The sequence below is a fragment of the Schistocerca nitens genome, chromosome 3, assembly GCF_023898315.1.
Source record: "Schistocerca nitens isolate TAMUIC-IGC-003100 chromosome 3, iqSchNite1.1, whole genome shotgun sequence".
Classification (NCBI taxonomy): domain Eukaryota; kingdom Metazoa; phylum Arthropoda; class Insecta; order Orthoptera; family Acrididae; genus Schistocerca; species Schistocerca nitens.
Genome location: NC_064616.1, coordinates 329428628 through 329451310, shown reverse-complemented (window position 1 = coordinate 329451310; position 22683 = coordinate 329428628). Strand labels below are relative to the sequence as shown.

At 39.2% G+C, this 22683-nt stretch overlaps 1 protein-coding gene across 1 annotated transcript in view; it reads left to right on the top strand.

Moving 5' to 3' along the window:
- LOC126249592 (endosome/lysosome-associated apoptosis and autophagy regulator family member 2-like) overlaps positions 1-22683 on the top strand; it is a 241594-nt gene that overhangs the window by 109827 nt on the left and 109084 nt on the right. Inside the window, exon 3 of the mRNA XM_049951256.1 lies at positions 14691-14892. Within this exon, the coding sequence (XP_049807213.1) occupies positions 14691-14892 (202 nt within the window). The remainder of the gene's footprint in view (positions 1-14690; positions 14893-22683) is intronic.

Below are 22683 nucleotides of genomic sequence, written 5' to 3'. Positions count from 1 at the left end.
GTAACGGTCTCAGGTTCACTACCCGGTCTGGCATGCAGTTTTAATCATCCAAGAAGTTTCAAAACAGAGCTCACTCCACTATAGAGCGAAAACTCATTCTGGAAACAGATCCGCATGCGTGGTGAGTGTAAGTCAGTGGCTGCTGGAGATATGATTATTGTTTGTGTTATAACATCTATGTTGATACATACTGTAAAACTGAATATAGCCCTCGACTAATTTGAGACGACACTTTCGCATGCATACTTACAATTCAAAGAATCTGCAGTAATTTATCCAAGAGGGGTAAATTTTCTGAAATTGCAGTTTTTGTGATGTTACTGATTTGGTGAGCTTGAGAATGTCCCAGCGGAAAAATGCTCCTATCGGAGCACAAAACAGGCGAAAATTCTCCTGCTTTAAAAAATTCTGACTGAAAAGTGGGGTACCAAGGCCTCATTCTACCTTCCTCTGCACCTTTAAAAATTTTTACAAAAGTTTTAGCATCCTGTTGTGTACATAGTTCTGCGTAGTCAGCGCGTACACAAATTTCCCACTAGAGCGCGCCCCGCTAAGCACAACTGCGCAGGCGCAGCGCTCGTCCGTCTCCGCACTACGAAATGGCGCTGCCATAGAGATGGACCAAATTCTGCTTCTGCCGATCCGTGTATTAATACGTAATGAGATTGCAGCTAATGTAGAACTTTTTCTCCTCGCGGATCACACTAGTGCAGTGATACATGAACGCGCGAGGTATTATAACGAGTGTACGGACCTCTGATTAGTCAGTCTGCATTTGTCTGCATCAGTCTGTACCAGTCTGTACCAGTCTGCATCAGTCTGTACCAGTCTATAGTCAAGCTTCAGTCTGCGCCTAATAAGATTATCATATTCCTGTACATAGCCATGAAGATAAATGTATAGACACTTTGTCAAGTATCAGAGATATGTGAGAATAAGATTAACGTACCAAGACCAAAGGAACTTCAGATTGCCAATTGTAAATAGCATCCAGAATCAAGTTACGTAATGTCTATGCTTTTTATTATTTTAATAAATGTGTGTGAAAATTAATCAAGTTCTGTTTAAAGTTTGTCACCGCCAATCTGCTACTCTAAGTGTGCAAGTGGCATTTCTATCGTCTGACCTAACGGCAGAAGATAAACACGCCACGATAAGACCACAGGACATATTGCTGACACTCGCCTACTTCGTTAGAGCGACAAGTCAAATAATCTGATGGTGTGTGTACTGAAGGTCTTACAGTATGCTCACCACACATCCTAACACATTTGTGTTGTTTTTAATATATAACTGACCTCTCACACCCACAAGCTCCCCTGACTATAACTCGGTCAGATCCAATAAACCATCTCCGAAAGTCGCTCATACCCGTCCACTCCCAGTTGCCCATTCTCACTCAATCAAGCAGCACATGTCATTGTCTTACCTCTTTGTGTCTCCTTAACAGTCACTGTCGCCTGTCTCACAGCCACTGTTTCCTACGTTCTTTCCTACTCCTGTCTCCTCTCACTGTCACTGTCACCCCCTTTCTGTCTCTTACTGCTACTGTCTCATTCATTCCTTCCTACTGCTGTTGTCTCTTCTCACTGTCACTAGTTCTCTCTTCCTCGTTGTCGTTTTCATAGACTGTGACTCTCACCCGCTTCCACTTCCTCCTTGTCTGTATTCCTCCCTTACTGGTACTGTCTCCTTCTCTCTTTTCCTAGCACTGTTCTGTCATTGCCAACTCCGCCCCACTTCCAATGTGTCTCTCTGTTTCCCTCACACTGCCATTGACCCCTTTGCCCTTTCTGTACCACAACTACTGTCTGCTATTGTCCAGTATTTACTACTTTACTGTCTTTCCCACTACCTCAATACACTCCTCCCTCAGCATAAAAACGCGTGAATATGTTGGTATGCCAAAATTTTTGGGAAAAGTTTTAAAGGTGCAGAGGAAGGTAGAATGAGGCCGCTGGTACCCTACAACTCAGTCAGGAGCATATTAGCCTCTTCGGTGCTCCGATAGGAGCATTTTTCCGATGGTTCTCTTGTTTTCCCCACCACAGCAGGACATGTCACTTTGAAAAGAACTTTATGACTCATTAAATTTTTATAGTGTGCTTATGTGAAACTGAAATAACGCAAAGATAATTTTACACCTCAGACCGAATTTTAGGTATCCAAAAATTTTTCCTGTGCTTCAGTAGTACAACATGGGGTTCCCAGAACCCTTCTGATGATAAAGGACATCGTATTTATCCGTGCTGCATCACTTTAAAAACTACGTTTTCGCCTCACATCGGATCTTACATGCGTATTTTATGTGTAGAAATAGGTTAATTTTGAACCTCTGTAACACTGAAACGAATAAACATACCAAGAAAATTTTTAAGGCTGTTCGTGATCGTGATCTTAGGAACAGATCCTAAAAATTAAATCCATTTGCTGGGCATAGTCGTCTTGGAATCTGTGGCTCGATTTTGGTATCCAAAAACCCGGTTTTTGGGTTGTTCCTCGACAACGGATAAAGATCTTTGAAACAGAAAGATGGCCCTTCTGGATAAAGTCCTAGAGATACAGAACATAACGTTAAAATTTGAGCCATTTGTTACGATTATTTATGATTTAGAGTTCGTCTCACACCGGATTTTACGTGCGTATTTTACTTGTAAATGTAAGGTAAGTTTGAACCTCTGTATCTCGGAAACGGATACAGATATCAATAAAATTTTCAGGTTTGTTCGAAATACGGATCTTAGGAATATATCGTAAAAATGTCACCCATTTGCTTTGCATAACCGTCTTGGAATTCGCAGCTCGCTTTTGATACGAAAAAATGATAAAAATCCTTTTTTAGTCTTTTCTGAGAAACGGTCAAAAAATAATGGTGCCTCGATAAGCCCTTTTATGCGCACCGTAGACCTGCCTAAGCAGGAGGAAGTGTGTAATGTCACATTTTGACCCTGTACTGTCGGATAGTGACACTAAGACGTGCCTTCTGTTGGGTGTACAAATAGCCCCAAACCCAAGGGCTATCCAAAACACTTGACTGTACCTCTGTAACACCAACAGAACTCGAGGTATGGGACCCGGGAGAATCCAGCTTTTTATACGCTGCTTTTTGGAACAAATTAGGTAGCACATGCTGTCGCATGCACACCGATAGTACCCTAAGGACTAAATTTGACAGCTGTTGTTGTTGTTGTGGTCTTCAGTCCAGAGACTGGTTTGATGCAGCTCTCCATGATACTCTATCCTGTGCAAGCTTCTTCATCTCCCAGTACCTACTGCAACCTACATACTTCTGAATCTGTTTAGTGTATTCATCTCTTGGTCTCCCTCTACGATTTTTACCCTCTGCACTGCCCTCCAATACTAAATTGGTGATCCCTTGATGCCTCAAAATATGTCCTACCAACCGATCCCTTCTTCTAGTCAAGTTGTGCCACAAATTTCTCTTCTCCCCAATTCTGTTCAATACTTCCTCATTAGTTATGTGATCCACCAATCTAATCTTCAGCATTTATCTGTAGCACCACATTTCGAAAGCTTCTATTCTCTTTTTGTCTAAACTATTTAGCGTCCACGTTTCACTTCCATACATGGCTACACTCCATACAAATACTTTCAGAAAAGACTTCCTGACACTTAAATCTATACTCGATGTTAACAAATTTCTCTTCTTCAGAAACGCTTTCCTTGCCATTGCCAGTCTACATTTTATATCCTCTCTACTTCGACCATCATCAGTTATTTTGCTCCCCAAATAGCAAAACTCATTTACTACTTTAAGCGTCTCATTTCCTAATCTAATTCCCTCAGCATCACCCGATTTAATTCGACTACATTCTATTATCCTCGTTTTGCTTTTGTTGATGTTCATCTTATATCCTCCTTTCAAGACATTGTCCATTCCGTTCAGCTGCTCTTCCAGGTCCTTTGCTGTCTCTGACAGAATTACAATGTCATCGGGAACCCTCAAAGTTTTTATTTCTTCTCCATGGGTTTTAATTCCTACTCCGAATTTTTCTTTTGTTTCTTTTACTGCTTGCTCAATATACAGATTGAATAACATCGGGGAAAGGCTACAACTCTGTCTCACTCCTTTCCCAACCACTGCTTCCCTTTCATGTCCCTCGACTCTTATAACCACCATCTGGATTCTGTACAAATTATAAATAGCCTTTCGTATTTTAGCCATGCCACCTTCAGAATTTGAAAGAGAGTATTCCAGTTAACATTGTCAAAAGCTTTCTCTAAGTTACAAATGCTAGAAACGTAGGTTTTCCTTTTCTTAATCTATTTTCTAAGATAAGTCGTAGGGTAAGTATTGCCTCACGTGTTCCAACATTTCTGCGGAATTTGACAGTAAGTACATAAAACTGATTTATTTCAGACGATTGACAGGTATCCACTCAATGTTCTTTCTAGGTAGATCACTTTTATACCCGAGTTTCACCGTGATTCAGAGTCCCATAAATCGGAGGTCCCCTTTAACTGACTGTTTAGGTCCATTCCAAGGTCAGAGGAAAACAATGGCATACCACCTCCAATACGACCATGCCTAGTAAAACACTGCGGTGTGCAAAACAACCTGCGGGATGATTACAGCTGTACTTACTTTACTGTTTTGATATCCAAATGGTAAGCATATTTCTATATTAAACGGTATGTGCATATTTCAATAATATTAATATAAGTGTGAATACCACCATATTGATTTAACGATCTGAAATAACATCAGTTTTATAATTATATCCAGTGTGTCAATGGACTTATTCACAAGATAACGTTTTATTCATACACCAATAACGTTACGTTTTTCACTTAAAATTAAAAATCTTAAATAGAAAAAAAAAATTGAGAAAATACTTTTGGATAGCAACAAAACTAGCAAGGAAAAAATTTCCATATTAATACTACCCCGTCGGCGGTGTGGCCGAGCGGTTCTTAGCGCTTCAGTCTGGAACCGCGCGACCACTACGGTCGCAGGTTCGAATCCTGCCTCGGGTATGGATGTGTGTGATGACCTTAGGTTAGTTAGGTGTAAGTAGTTCTAAGTTCTAGGGGAATGATGACCTCAGATGTTAAGTCCCATAGTGCTCAGAGCCATTTTTTGAATATTCCCCAATGTCGAGAAATACAAACAAATCATTGCATTTCCCATTACACACGGCAGTACTGAAACAGCAGTTTAACAGAATCAGAGACAATCATTTTTAGAAATGCGCGATAATTCGTACAGATTAACAAAAAGGGATGTGCGTATTTATGTACACTATGTGATCAAAAGTATCCGGGCACCTGGCTGAAAACGACTTACAAGTTCGTGGCGCCCTCCATCGGTAATGCTGGAATTCAGTATCGTGTCGGTCCACCCTTAGCCTTGATGACAGCTTCCACTCTAGCAGGCATACGTTCAACCAGGCGCTGGAAGGTTTCTTGGAGAATGGCAACCTATTCTTCACACAGTGCTGCACTGAGGAAAGGTATCGATGCCGGTCAGTGAGGCCTGTCACGAAGTCGGCGTTCCAAAACATCTCAAAGGTGCTCTATAGGATTCAGGTCAGGACTCTGTGCAGGCCAGTCCATTACAGGGATGTTATTGTCGTAGAATCACTCCGCCACAGGCCCTGCATTATGAACAGGTGCTCGAGCGTGCTGAAAGATGGAATCGCCATCCCCGAATTGCGCTTCATCAGTGGGAAGCAAGAAAGTGCTTAAAACATCAATGTAGGACTGTGCTATGATAGTGCCACGCAAAACAACAAGGGGTGCAACCCCCCTCCATGAAAAACACGACCACACTATAACACCACCACCTCCGAATTTTACTGTTGGCACTATACACGCTGGCAGATGACGTTCACCTGGCATTCGCCATACCCACACCCTGCCATCAGATCGCCTCATTGTGTATCGTGATTCGTCACTCCACACAACGGTATTCCACTGTTCAGTCGTCCAATGTTTACGCTCCTTACACCAAGCGAGGCGTCGTTTGGCATTTACCAGCGTGATTTGTGGCTTATGAGCAGCCGCTCGACCATGAAATCCAAGTTTTCTCACCTCCCGCCTAACAGTCACAGTACTTGCAGTGGATCCTGATGCAGTTTGGAATTCCTGTGTGATGGTCTGGATAGATGTTTGCCTATCACACATTACGACCCTCTTCAACTGCTGGCGGTCTCTGTCAGTAAACAGACGAGGTCGGTTTGAACGCTTTTGTGCTGTACGTGTCCCTTCATGTTTTCACTTCACTATTACATCGGAAACAGTGGACCTGGGGATGTTTTGGAGTGTGCAAATTTTGCGTTCAGACGTTTGACGCAAGTGACACCCAATCACCCGACCACGTTCCAAGTCCGTGAGTTCCGCGGAGTGCCCCATTCTGCTCTCTCACGATGTCTGATGACTTCTGAGGTCGCTGATATGGAGTACATGGCAGTAGATGGCAGCAAAATGCACCCGATATGAAAAACGTATGTTTTTTGGGATTTCCGGATACTTTTGATCACATAGTGTATATTCCACTCTTTATCTTCTTAATTATACTGTGCAAGCGATCGGTAGCATACTGCAATCTGGCTGATATCGAGAACTATCTCGTAAATGGTATGATATTCTGGCAAACCATATGAAGATACACATGGTTTTGTAATCCCGGAGTCTGGACATGGTTGAAGAAAGCATGGCAGCATGCAAGCAAGCAAGTCAGGGCTGGAAACAGTAACGCCTTTGTGCTAAGGGAAACCAGCCCAGCCTTTTTACACCAGTCTGGAGAGAGACTGTGGTCTGCTGAGAACGCTCTGATCGCGTATCAGGCCAGCAAGTGCGGGGGCAGTTGACTCATAATTACTGGCCATGTTGGATGACCGAACAACCTTGTGGGAAATATCTAGTGCTGCGAGGACTATATACGGTGCATGTGATAAATTTTTTTTTATAACCTGTCTGTCTTCGCGGTATGTGTACGAGTGTCTGGTGGTCGATAGCTATATGCAGGATGCAAGATCTGTAGACGAATTTTTCAGGATTGAACTGTCAGTGCAATATTACTGCTATTTTTTTTCTCTGTAGAAAATAGATTTGTCGCTGAAGATCTCGTAATTTGTCTACCTGTAGGAAATTGCGGACAATATTCCCACACTGGTAGAAGCAGCAGTTTGGTGCGTAAATTCAGTTAGAGCCAATCAGAATGCACCATTCACAAGAAGTTCCATGACGTCAGCGAGTCACAAGACATCCTTTGTGCGGGGCATAGGAGCCTCTACAGGCTGGAGTCAAGGGATCTACGGAAAGTTCTGTCATGTATGGCAGTCATGTGATGTCTTCTTTGTTCGAGAGTTCAAAGACAAGTCCAAGCTAACCATCCTCCTCTGGTTCGGACAGGTTGGAAGCTGTCCCTCACCTACCATTGTGAATGCAGAGCATCTCCAGACCAGCAGTTGTAGAACATCGAAAACTCGAGCCATTTTTCTCGTTTGTAGACATTGCTTCGAATTCTGTTTGTGTAATTTTTCTGATTTTTCCGTCTGTGCTAAGTAAAGCAGGGTGTGCTACGAGAAGTGAGGCAAATAACGTCCCTGACTACTGCAGAAAATATAAATTACGCCCACTCACCCTTTCAGAAAAGTGATGAACACTACAGCAGCTGAAAACTCAGAATTTTTTTCTGTTCTGGTAGTGCCTTCAAACTAGCAGCTGAGCGTCCTATTTTTAATTACAGAGATATTTATTCTAACTTCCAAATATCGTCGTTTTGTCGTGTAAAATTAGAAATTGCAGCTGATATCGGTTTTGGGATCTATTTCCCACAAAAGCTTGGGAAGTGTCTCAGGCCGGTTTCAAAAGTGTGCCGCGATCTCTTTTAGGGTCTGTGTTCAAGTTTAGCGGTATTCATTAAAAAATTGAAGCAAACTGTTTTGCAGCAATCTTTTTGAAAGTGTATTTAAAGAAACGTTCAATTGGATACAGTAACTGCAGAAGCAACCTGTGCTCAAAGGCAGGGGTATTTCCTACAAAAGCGCGCGAAGTGTCTCACGGTTGCTTTGACGAGTGTTCCACGATCTTTTTTTAGAGTCCATGTTCAAGTGCGGTGATGATATTCCTCAGAATAAAACGTGTGTTTACGTCGCAGCCGCGCGGGATTAGCCGAGCGATCTAAGTCATGGACTGTGCGGCTGGTTCCGGCGGAGGTTCGAGTCCTCCCTCGGGCATGGGTGTGTGTGTTTGTCTTTAGGATAATTTAGTTTAAGTAGTGTGTAAGCTTAGGGACTGATGACATTAGCAGTTAAGTCCCATAAAATTTCACACACATTTGAAAATTTACGTCGCAAATTGCTTAAATTGTCTCGTGTCTTCTGCAAAGCTCTCTCTCTCTCTCTGCCTTTGTGCAGTGGTACGTTCAGTTCGTGTGACATCTTCAATTTATGTATGTGACAGTGTTCAGCACATTACTTATACATCAGGTTTAATGACTCCCGAAAACAGTTCATGTTCAACGACAAAAGGTATCTGTGCGGTGGGTATGGGAAGGAGGAAGGCTGTGGGTATTTCAAACATGACAAGAAGTACGTGGCTACCGCATGGCAGTGCCGTGAGCCCGGTGCGTGGCCTCTCTTCCAGCAGACACAGAGAGTCGTGGGTGAACGTTTTGCCTCTTGTGCTTTGGAAGACTGACTGGACTTTTACAGAATGATCTATAGTTACAGCACATGCATTTATCAGCATGAGCTGGGGAGTGTAACTTAGCCCTATCCTGTTGCATCTTCATTATTTGTTGAAGCATATTCGTCTTCACCAAATATCATTGCTTTCCAAACACATTTAGGTGGCTATGGACACAGTCTTCTGCTGCATGATTACAACTAGTATACCTGTTAAACTACTCCTTCTTCAGCACAGACAGCTAAACACAGTAAACAATTACATCCATCCTCCCAGACCAGCAGCTAGACAGAGAATGAGCGAATTTCCTCCTTTCCCCACCCCCGTGGACCGCCATCTTGGACTGTGTCAAAGGGGGACGGGGGGGGGGGGGGGGAGGGCCAACAGCGCCCTATGGTGGTGGTGTTGTGAACTACGTCAGTTGGACTCTGGACCTCAAGGTGAGCTCACTGGATGGAGCTACTTCTCATGACAACTCCAATTGTTTAAATGAACAATGCATGCAAAACAAAGACTTATGTCCAGCCTATCCAGCAGCCCAGCATATACTGAGTCCTTTCCCCACCAACTTCCAGATGCAGGAGGGAAGGGAGGGGGGGGGGGGATTTAGGTTAGTGGAGGTAGACCAATTGACCTGTTTTCCCACCAAAATTTGAACTTCCCACAATGACGTCAGTCTGATATTGCCTCATATATGGCTTCTCTTGGATCCGCCATCTTCAATAAATATGGCAACAATGCAGACTGAGGTGATACCCACTTTGCCCTACTACTATCAACATATGCATCACCACAATTATTCTAAACATTGCTTATATAAAACATTTTCCATCATCTGTACCACAGATTTGATCTGAAGAAGCTGTTAAAGCGAAGCATGTAATCTGGAGCAATAACAAAAAGAATATAGCGACCAAGTCAAGACTGTACTATTGAGCCAAACATGGTCGCAGACCTGCCGAACAACCTTTTGTCATTGGGCACCAAACTGGGAGGGGCGCCAGAGACACCCAAAATTAAAATTTCTGTACAGTGAGTGTGACTTATGACATCCTGGACGACTCGAAATAATGTCCTAGAACTTGTTACGCTACTTCATTTTCATTCTTCTTCAATTTGCAAATTTTTATCAACAAATCTGATGCACACGGATATTTGTTCCTTCACTGATATTCCGGATGTTCCATCAGCAACGAGAGAAAATTATTGTGCCGCCTTAATAGATTTCAAAATATTTTGCTATATATTGCTGGATAATAAAGAGACAATTGCATTCAATATTTCGTGAGAAACTCACTCGTACGTAATTTGCTGCAGCCAAGATTTCAGCTCAGGAGCATTTTCTCTTCCAGGCAGCAGTAACTGATGAATATTAATTTGATGCTTCATGGCTGTGATCCCAAATTACTGTCCCTTGATTATTAAAAAATAAGAGGGACGTTATAGTCTTTAAAACTGCCTTGCGTACAGTTTTCATATCTTGCCAGAGCAGTCACGGACGAACTATGAAGTGTACATTTTTCGTGACACTGAAACGTCCAGCAGCCTTTTGCCTCTAGAAAAATCCATTTCGAACAAATGCGTTACATGAATCCCCATTTGCAGAGGTAGCAGTTTCCGACGTAAGCGCTATACTGGAAACAATAGCTTTTTTACGCACACTACAGAACACTTTGTCCAGTTCTTTGTTATAATAAAGCCAAGGAAATGTTTTTCTCTCTCTTTCATCTCATGACCTGCATAACGATTACTTGGCACTTGCAGAAACTGCATTTTCGGGTTCCGGTACCGGTAACGTAGGTTTTCAGTAATATCCTCCTGTTAAGAAAATGGTTCAAATGGCTCTGAGCACTATGGGACTTAACAGCTGAGGTCATCAGTCCCCCAGAACTTAGAACTACTTAAACCTAACTAACCTAAGGACATCACACACATCCATACCCGAGGCAGGATTCGAACCTGCGACCGTAGCGGTCGCGCGGTTCCAGACTGAAGCGCCTAAAACCGATCGTCCACTCTGGCCGGCTCCTGTTAAGACGACGACACACATATAACGAATTTATCCATTGTGACCTTCAAACATAATGTTCTAATTTGAAAGTATGTAAACAAGCAGTACTCAGTGTTGTGTTTCACCTTTCAAGCTGTGTCCAGTAATCATGCCACGCTTGAAAATTGCTAAAATTTCTGCTCAACGGAGAGCTTTTGCTCCACAAATCCAGTCGGTAGACCCTCTCCCTTGCACTAACACGATAACAACCATTTTTCTGAAAATGAGAACTTCAGATCCCGCGTCCTTCCAAGTCATTTTCTCTCGGAGAGCAAACAAGAAGATAGAAATGCAGATTACATGGAAGCAACTAAACTGAAATCGTAAATCACGCCGCTCTTATCTGATCCAAATAAACAAAAGAAGAAAAAAACAGCTATTGAGGTAGTCAATCACAATCAGTTTCCATGTGTTTCGGTTTATTCTTTATCAGTGCTCAATATCGGCAAGAACTTCCTTTAAAACAATTGTTGACTAATGGAATGGGTGTATTGTAGTGTGTCACTTGAAGTGAATATCAAAGCAAGCCAAAAAGTTGGTATTCTATTCAAAATATACTACCATTATTACTGTTGGGTCTACCTTTGATCTGGCCAGACAGGCAAGGCAAGGGATGGTGTGTTCCTTCATTTCCTTGGCACAAACAAATTTGAAACAAACAGTTATGTGTTAGCTGTTAGAAATTTTAACTTACATCCCAATTTTTTAACTGCTTTTTATTTTTTGATAATGGCAAGTGAGAAATAATTATTTTATTTTGTTTTTATCAAACAAAAAATCTTGTGAGCGCGGCGCACCCACAAGATTATTTATGTGGGTGCTCGAGCCTCGGAGCACACACATAGTTGGCACACATGACAATCGTAAACTACGACAATGAAAAGTCGCCGTTACTCAGTGTTGCCCAAGGTATTCCCCAAGCATCAGGGCTTGTCTTTTACTATTTATAATATTTGTAAATAACCTACTATATAACATACCACATAAAAATGTAACTACGAAACGAAAAGTTATAATATTTGCAAATAACCTAATACATAACATACCACGTAAAAATGTATCTACAAAACGAAAAGTGCCATAAGTTATCAAATACCTTGTTTAATGCTAATGAATTATCTATTAATTATCAAAATACTGTGACCATTATCTGCATTTTATTCAATGTTGACATTCAGAGTAGATCTCCTGCACACATTGGTGTGTAACTGTATTCGAAATTAACAGTCATACGGAATATGAATGTATAAAGCTGTCACGCGTTTTTCATTTGTTGAATAAACCACACACTGTTTCTGAAAACAGTTGCGTATTTCCTATTATGCTTTATTTCACTATCATCTAAGATACGACATTCATTTGTGGGGTAATTCTTCTGGGGCTAAAGAAGTTTATCAAGCAGAAGGTGTATGTCTGGCACTTCAGTAACTAAAATATTTTATAGGCCTCATTTCAGACAGTTAAATTTATTAACAATCCCATCTATCTCCATAAACAGTTGGATCTTGCAAGAACAAGGAAACTATAATAGGTGTAGTCTAAGACAGCCTGTACATCAATATATCGTTATCTATATGATAAAGCATAATCTTTATCATCCTCTTGAATGCAACGTGATAGTTAAAAGGTAAGTGCATGTCGTGCCTTGAGTATAACTGTTTTGTGCTGGCGACTGTGTGTGTCACTGATGACAATCAGTGAGAGAAAAGAAATGGTGAAACCCGCTATCAGCACATAATCTCTGCAGCCCTCGAACAGCGCCAACTGAAGTGAACTAAACGTCTCCATCTGGCAGTGTATCATTGTACTGATGAAGATATTTGATAATGTCCTCACTCCATAAAACAGAGCAGAGAGGTTAGGATTTACCCCAGGCAGTTGGTGTGGTGTCTGATGACAGGAGGTATACACTACCACCTCAGCTTTCGTCACGGACAATAAACTGGAGATATAAATTTCTTAAATTACAAAGATTCTAACCAGCTGCCATGAGCTAGAAAGCCACCATGCGATAGTGTTAATGTTGTGAGTTACATTGGTAAGCTAGTATCTGGAATATTATATTTAATAACTGAGTTAACCTCTTCCAATACAGACAATGTAGAGCAAGCAGACATTTACAATATGGTTTCCTCAATTTTATCCAAGAAATAAAATGTAGTTCAGAACCAAAAACTAGCATCTTCTCGATTCATGGTGGCCCTTAATATATTACAATGGAATTCTAGGTTAGCAATTTCGAACAGGGAAGTACTGGAAAAAGAAGTAGATAAACAAAATATCTCCATATTGGCTCTATCTGAAACGTGGTTCAAACCACAAACGCCAGTTCATTTCAAAAGATATAGTTTAGTAAGGTCAGACAGACCAGGCGATAAAGGAGGAGCGGTTTTATTAATTAAGAACACCATTAGTTACAACGTAATCCATTTAAACTTTCAAGTACAGGGTACAGAAATACAAACATTTGGTGGTTCTTCTGTGTTGTGTCCATATATAAAGCTCCCAGGACTGTAAGCAGTAGCAATATCTACCAACAACTGTTTACTCAGCTTCATCCACCCTTCCTTATCTGTGGGAATTTTAACTCTCATCACAGTGCTTGGGGCAATGCTGTCAATGATCCAGAAGGTTGTCGCCTCTTCAACTGAGGAACTAGATTCGGTCATTTTGAATGATGACTCCCCAAGAATGTTACCTTTCCCTTGTAGACGACCATCTGCAGTGGACATGAGTCTTATGTCGCCAGACTTCCACAAAATTTCTAAGTGAGAGACCTTGAGGTATTCAATGGGATCATACCATTACCCCATTAACGTAGTACTGAACTTCGACATACATTTGAGGAAGAGATGTTACTCAGCAGTCATGAAGGCCATCAACTTCTCGATAACTCAGAATTGCAAAATGATCCTAATTATCTCTGACCCAAAAAGCATTCTTAGTGCAACAGAAAATTGGAAACAGGGATAAGCACAGCAGTAAGCTGGTAATAGACATAGCCCATGACGTAACAAGTATATTTTTCTCCTGTTGATTACAGCTCATATGTGTATTTTATACAATGAATCTGTGGACCAGGTGGCCAAGGACACTGCAATCTCTGGAACCTTCATAAATATTCAGTTACCTTATTCGGACCATTTGTATTGCATAAAAATAAAATGCTCCAAAATGCAAATATTAAAATGGATACAACCCCACTTACCAAGATTATCTTGGTTTCCCAATACGTCTGTACACAGAAGAGCGATCTCTGTAATTACAAGAATGAGATTCAGTCATGGAAGCTTACCTGCTCATTTATTCCGCCTTCATTTTATGACTTTGGACACCTGTGACTACAACGTCTCAAATATGGGAGACGTTAATAATCTGATTTTTGCTTGCCAAAAGTGTGGTCGATATAGAGAAAAATTCCTCTCTGAGCTGGGACAACTTCAGATTCCATTCCTTTCAATTATTGATACCCTACCAATAAGCAAAAATTGTATGGCGCTTTCGCAAGATTCATTTTAAGGAGTAATATGAAAAGTTGACCAACGGTATATACATACAATGTAATGACCACTTTTCCTGTAGAATCGATAATAAGTGAAGTGTATTTTTTAAAGTGTCTGTGTTTACTAAAATGTTGTATAGAAGATAGGCTTGTATCATAGTTATTGCACCTGTGCATGGCTAAAGAGTGTTATACTGCTGAAAGCAAATATAATAAAATAGTGCAGGGATTCACATATACATATATATTTGTGCATGAATAAGTCTTTCACATAGCACTGTTGAAAGTTACTAAGACTACCCATGGTAGTGGATATTTTAAACTGTCTTTCTCTTAGACCAAGACTGCAATTAATAATTTATATGATTCTTTTGGAACAGACAGTTGATTTGTGCACTGTAACATATAATATGGCAACTCCCTAAAAATGTAAATACTGAAGATGTGAAAAAGCTGTATTACATTAAATACATTTTCTTCTAGGTATCTCCTGTGATGCTGGTTACTATTTTGACTTGGGGGATTTAAAATGCCGTATGTGTAGACCTGGTACCTTTTCCCTTGGTGGTGGTGTGCTCTTTGACCAATGGAATGAACTTCCTGTGGGTTTCTTTACACAAGTTGAGTCATTTAGGTCTTCATTCACTTCAAATGGGAGATATAATGTTGAAGTTAACTGCAGCAGGTAAGTTATAATTGCTTCTCACGTTACAGTTAAGTTTTAACTTTTGTTTATTATGGACTCATTTTTCTAACAGTAAAATGTCATTCATCCACATGTCACAGCCCCCAACTCTGAAGTGCTTTCTTCCAGTGACATTCCATCTATCAAGTACAAGGTGCTCTCACATCCCTAATGTTATTCAGTCTGTATATTGAGCAGACTGTAAAGTGTAATTCTGTCAGAGATGGCAAAGTACTTGGAAAATCCGTTGAATGAAATGGATAGTGTCTTGAGAAGAGGTAATACAATGTACATCAGAAAAAGTAAAACAAGGGTAATGGAGTCTAGTTGAATGAAGTCAGGTAAACTTTAGGTAATTAGATTGGTAAATTAAACAGTAAAAATAATAGACAGGTTTTGTTATTTGACCAACGAAATGATTGACAATAACAGATGTAAATGAGATATGAGATGCATAATGACAATGTTTTGTGAAGAAGAAAAATATTTTAAAATCAAATATAAATTTGAGTGTTAGGAAGTTTTTTCTGATAAAAAAGTTTCCGTTTGAGGGCATTGCTGCAGCGTATATGCAACATAACAGCTCTTTGATTCAGATGAATAAGCACCAAAATGCAGGCAAGAGATTAGTGTGGCATTTGTGCCTTTCAAACGTGCTTGCAGTAAATGCTGAAACGTGGATTATGATAATAATAATAATAATAATAATAATAATAATAATAATAATAATTTTATTGTCTTTAAGCCATTACAGCAATAGACAAAGCCATACATGTAATACAATACAGTACAGTACATGCTATAGAAGGACAGAATTGTTAAGAACTTTACAGTTTAATATCACAGGTCATGAAATCCTTTACATTGTAGAGTGGGTTTACAACTAACCAGTCATAAAGTGTTTGTTTGTATTGTTGCTCTGGTAAATTTTGTATACCTTGTGGAAGTTTGTTAAATAATTTGTGGCCCATAAGTTCATAACTGTTAACAGATTTTGACAGTCTGTGGTAGGGCATATAGATAGAGCTGTTTGTCCTAGTGCTGTAACAATGTATATTTGCCCTGCGTTTTACTTTACGTAAGTTCTTTTTTGTGTAGATTAAAACATAATAAATATATAGGTTTATTACTGTCATGATTTTTTGTTGGTTAAACAAAGGTTTACAATGAGCCTTGTATGGTGAGCCTGTAATTATCCTAATAGCTTTCTTTTGCAGCAATAGTATATCATGCACACAAGTGGAGTTTCCCCATAAAATAATGCCATAGGATATGATGCTTTGGAAAAATGAGTAGTAAGATACTCTAACATAATTTTTAGGTACACAGTGCATTAATCGCCTTAACAAATAGATTACCCTAGACAATTTACCGCTAATATACGTAATATGTGGATTCCAAGAAAGTTTATCATCCAAATATACCCCCAAAAATTTAACACAACTAGGATCATCTGATGGAAACTTGTCTTTTAAACTAAATACCATCTGCTGGGTTTTGCTTTCATTAAGCAAGAACCCATTTGCTTTAAACCAGAGTGAAGCTTGCTCAATTGTCTCTGTAACACATGTTTTAAGGCTATTAAGATCATTACTGCTGTTCAGAAATGTTGTATCATCAGCATAGAGTACTGTCCTGGATTTGATAAATGATGGCAGGTCATTTATCATTCCTCAACTTGTTCTATACTGGACATTTCTTTCCCAACACAGACGGCTTGCTTACGGTTTTGTAAATATGATCTTAATAGCTTAAGGCTGTTACCTTTAACACCGTAAAAGTCCATTTTTTCGAGTAGTAGTGTATGTTCTACACAGTCAAAGGCTTTGCTTAGGTCACAAAAAGTCACTTGGGCAAAGCATTTATCTTCAAATACTTGATGGATGTATTTAACAACATGGTCTATGGCATCAATGGTTGACAGGTTTTTCCTAAAGCCATACTGTGATCCACTTATTACTCCTATGTTATCAAAGTAAACAGATAATTGTTGGTAAATTATGCATTCTAGAACTTTTGAGAAAACTGGGACTATGGAAATTGGCCTGTAACTTGAGACAGAATTTTTATCTCCTTTTTTATGTACTGGGACTACCCTAGACAGTTTAAGCTCATGGTGACGTTATTGCGTATTACGTTCAAACAGGACGAACGTGCTGTCATTTTTTCTTGTTTGCTGAAGGACAAACACTGCTAGACACCTATCAGAGAATGAAGAATGTGTACGGGGCAGCACGTATGTCAGTAGCCACCATTGTGTAATTATGTGCCAAGTTCTGCAGCAAAGAATGGTCCTGCTTCATAATAATAATAATAATAATAGTAATTTTATTGTCATTCGGCCATTACAGAAATAGACAATGTCAGGCATGTAATACAATATAACTGTTAATTCAAAGAAAACAAGAGGCATGTTATATATACTACAAAATTATATTACATTTGAAATAATAATTTATGTCATAGAATGGGTGAGCAACTAGCCATTCGTATAGTTTTTGTTTGAATGCTTGTTCAGGTAGTTCCTGTACATATTGTGGACGCTTATTAAATAATTTGTACCCCATCAGTTCATAGCTGTTAAGTGACTTTGACAGTCTGTGGTAAGGAGTATAAATGCGTCTGCTCCTTCTCGTGTTGTAGAAATGTATATTTTCTCTATGTTTTGCTTCCGGTAACTTCTTTTTGTGAGGAGTAAAACATAGTAAATATATAGGTTTATTACAGTCATGGATTTTTGTTCACAGAAAAATGGTTTGCAGTGTGCTTTATATGGAGAACCAGTAATTATCCTAATGGTTGTCTTTTGTAGTATTAGGACGTCACACACTGAAATCGAGTTACCCCATACAGTAATACCATATGTTAGGATACTGTGGAAAAATGCAAAATATGGTGTTCTAACATAGTTTTGAGGTACCCAGTCCATAAGTCGCCATAGCAAATACATGGCTCTAGACAATTTACCAATAATATATTGTACATGTTGAACCCAGGATTATTTTTCATCTATATATACGCCTAAAAACTTAACACAACTAGGATCCTCTGATGCAGGCTTGTCTTTTAGACTAAATACCATCTGCTGCGTTTTGTTATCATTCAGTAGGAAACCATTTGCTTTAAAACAGTAGGGTGCTTGACCCATTGTCTCTGCAACACAAGCTTTAAGGCTACTGAAATCATTACTACAACGAAGGAAAGTTGCATCATCTGCATATAGTACTGTCATGGACTCGATGAATGATGGCGGGTCATTAATCATTATTAGGAACATAAAAGGCCACAGTACAGGTCCCTGCGGTGCACCTATTTTAACTAATTCAATACTAGACTTTTCTTTACCTACACAAACAGCTTGCTTGCGATCCTGTAGGTATGATTTTAATAGTTTAAGACCATTATCTCAAATGCCATACTACTCCATTTTTTGGGAGTATTTTATGCTCTACACAGTCATAAACCTTACTTAGATAACAAAAGGTGACTTGAGCAAATCCTTTCTCCTCAAACACTTGATGTATGTGTTTGACTACTTAGAGTATAGCATTAACAGTTGACAAGTTTTTCCTAAAACAGTACTATGATTCGCTGATTATTCCTGCATTTTCAAAGTACATGGATAACTGTTGGTATATTACACATTCAAACACTTTAGAGACAGCTGGGACTATGGAAATTGATCTGTAACTTGAAGATGAGTCAATATCTCCTTTTTAATATTTTGGGACTATCCCACACACTTCTAGCTCATCAGGAAAATATCCCTCATACATACACTTATTTATGCAGGATGTTAAAGGATACACAATACAATCTATTACTTTTTCTAGAATGTTACAAGAAATGCCATATATGTCTACAGTCTCAAATGATTTCAGTTGTTTAACTATTTTTAGGGCGAGACTAGATGGGAACTCAGAGGAGGTAGACATACTTATATTTACTATTGGTTTAAAGACTTTTTTTGAAAGAATCTCAGATGAGCTAATGACAGGTTTGGTGATAGCATTTCCTACTTCTTGTGCTAATTTAATAAAGAAATCATTGAATTTTTGAGGGCATATACTGATTTTTTAAATTTCTTTCATCTTTAGTAACACTATTTATTATTTTCCATGCAGCTTTGTATTTATTCGTGGAATTTTCAATACTGCAGAAGTTGTGTGCTTTTTTGGCTTCCACAATGGCTTTTTTGGTACTTTATTCCTACATTGAACATAAGCTGATCTGTCATGGTCAGTCTACAGATTTTTATGTATACTGTACAACAACATAATGTGGTTTTTCAGATGTTTCAGTTGTGCAGTATACCATGGGTTTTGTTTGTTTATGCCCTTGGCTTTAGAGCTTTGGTCAATTATTTTGCATTTCTTTATTGGAATGTTGTCATTAAATTGTGCCAAAAATACTTTGAAAAACCTTTCAAATATTAGTTTTGCTGACATATCTTTACATAGACTATAATTTGTGTCACCAGACCATTGGCCAAACCACTCTTACAAAACCTGTTAATTTTATCATTTGTAACCGATCTAGTGATTGCCATTTTTGGGATAGGCTTATAAATGTTACTCTTATCAGCACAGAACCTACTTATGTAATTTAATGATACAGAATCATGATCTGAGAATGGGAATACTGTCACACCACATGATTCTTCTTTAGTATTAAAACTGACAAAGATATTGTCAAGACATGTTTAATGTATTGTGGGTCTATTATTGATAAAGTGCAGATTGTACTGTCTTAGAAGATTTCTGAGCTAAGTGATACTATGTTTGGCTGTTGTTACATCAAAATCTGCGTTCAAATCTCCACCTATTACAATGTCATAACGTAAGCATTTTGTCTTTCTAAATACATCTAACAGCATGTCCAGTTTTTCTAAAGTTCCCCTTAGGTGATCTTTATAAGGCTATTATCACTAACTTAAAATTGTAACTAACTACACACCAGTGGCTTCAAAATTCTGTTCATCACACAAATACTCTAGATTCAACCTATTGATGGAGTGACTGAGTGACTGGTTAGTATGCAATGCCACACCACCTCTTTTATGCATTTTTGTACAGTAACTATTTACTATTTTATAGTTATCAAATTTGATAGCTGTAAGTTCTGTTGCCCAGTATTCACTCAGAAAAAATATAAAATTTGTTCTCTAGTCCAAAATTATTTACAATAAATTCTTTGTCTTTTACTCCTTGAATGTTCAGGTAGCAAATTTTAAGGACAGAATTGTTATTGTCTTTAAAATGAACAGTTTGGTTAGGAGCTATAATATCTTTTACACTACCTATTATATGGGCTTCTGCATCTTGCTGTGTTCCACTAAAAATCATATATACGGGGAGGAGGCAATGTTTTCTACGTACCCACAACACTTGATATTGCTTCTTCTGCTGTAGTTCTCTTCCCTTCTTTTGGTGGGGATGTAGTTATTGTTGCTGGTGTAACTTCTGCTGCGGTTTGTGGAGGTGCTTCTAGAGCTGATATATTTTCTACTATTGCTTCTGATGATGTTAATGGCAACAACGATGGTTCCCAGTCTGATGCTGATGTAGGCATAATTTCTTCTAGAGATGTAGCCACAGATGTTTCTTCCTCATGTGCTGTTGGTTCATTTTCCATTTGTTTTTTCATTGGCAATGAACCTATTGCAGGTAGTGCAGGTTTTTTGTGCATGTCTACCCCAACCACTTTTATTGCTTGGGGAATTTCTTCGGCCAGCAATTTCTTGCCTGCCGGTAGCTGATTTCTATGCAGTTCATGTCTTGTAAAATGCTCTCTGACAGAGCTGGTTGCTTCAGTGAAGATTATGTGCACAAAACTGCTGCAGGTTTTTTGTGCATGTCTACCCCTACCACTTTTATTGCTTGGGGAATTTCTTCGGCCAGCAATTTCTTGCCTGCCGGTAGCTGATTTCTATGCAGTTCATGTCTTGTAAAATGCTCTCTGACAGAGCTGGTTGCTTCAGTGAAGATTATGTGCACAAAACTGCTGCAGACCTTTCTGAGTTTTCGGTTTGTTGCAATGATTTCACTGTTTACGCATGAATTTTCAATTAAGTCATGTCGGTGAGGAATGCTTACAACAAATACATTCGCTTATGACATTTTTTCTAGTGATTCTTTCAGTGCTTTTAGAGCAAGGCTACTCTCGTTTTTATACACATCGTTGTCTCCTCGGATTACGACACAGTTCACACAACCTTTTACTTCAGTTTCACAGGTTTTCAGAACTTCTCGTAAATGAGCTCCAGGTTTTATAATTCCAGTGGCTTTATCGTCTGACTGGATATCGGACATGGTTGTATCTAGTCCCTTACTATGACTCGTTGATAGAACGTAAATTTCTTATTTTTCCTTCACTGTTTGTTTTTCTGTCTTCCATTCCTTGTTGTCACGTATTGTGTTAACACCATGTTTATGTTTAACAGAACATAGCGGTGGCGAGTTGCCACAAGAACTTTGTTGGTCGATAGACGTGTATAAGCAGTTTCCTGCAGCACTGAGATTTTTTTTCTTAGCTTTTGACTGAATTTAACGCCTCGTATCTGTTCATTAGTGTTACACGATAAACGTTCGTATTTAACACAGGGAGGGAGCATTTCTTAGGCGTAATAAACACACACTCCTGTGTGTTGTATGTCAACATACTGAATCAAACTTTTCAGCATTTCAGCATATTGTCTGGCTTTAGTTAAGTCGTTTCGGAGTTCTTCCCTCACACTTACTTCGAGTCTTGCATTACACATTTCTGAGGCAGCTTCAGGACCGTTGAACTCAGTTCCGCAATCACACGAATTTTTGCTAAGATTTGCGCCCATGAAGCAACATGAACGATACCATTTAAGTGTCGCTACATATGTTCTGGCACCTTTTATCACTTTTTTCACATGGTAGACTATTTACTGATGGTAATTTACTGATATTTACTGAGTGATTCACCAGTACGTCCACATGCGCCGTCATCTTGGACATAATCTATGTAATGCATGTCCCCATATTGCAAACGTCGTAAAGCAGAAGTTACAGCAACTTAAGTGGAAAACACTCACGCGACAACCCTGAAGTCCTGATCCCTCCCCAGGCAATTATCACGCCTTTAGTGCCTTAAAAAAAGTCTTGAAGTGTTGACAATTCCTGTCAGATGAGGATGTGCATCAGGCAGTTACTGACTTCTTCATGCAGCAGGACATGGTGTTTTGCAAAATGGGTATATTCAACCTGGTGCATCAGTTGGATAAGTTGCCTCAGTGCTCATGCTGACTTTGCCTGATTGGCATACTGATTCTGGACTGTATGGTCTACAAATGGAAACTTTTTGATTGCCCCTTGAATGTAGCCTGTGTAGGTAAGATAGTTTCTATGTAATGGTGCAGCATGTGGGTGTAGAGAGAGGTAACAGGAGGAGGATTTGGCATCTAAAACTTCGTTTTTTATCTCAGAAAACTCGCGCCATCCTTCCACAAATAACACACAAAAGTTTGAAACTTCATAGAACTTTCTTATGGAATTCCTTACAAACAATTACATTCATCTTCTTAACATTGTCATAAATTATGTCTGTCATGTAGATAAGAACAAATCTGTCTTTTGCAACTGAATGATTATTTTGTCCTAATGGATAAAAACAAAATAAATATATAGTTGCAAAAGATGGATTTGTTCTTACAACATGGTGAACATAATTGAAGTAGCAGCTGAGGGAGAGTGGCTGCAAATATTAACAATATCATCATAAATAGTCTCCATACACCTCCTTACAAAGAATCAAAACATATTT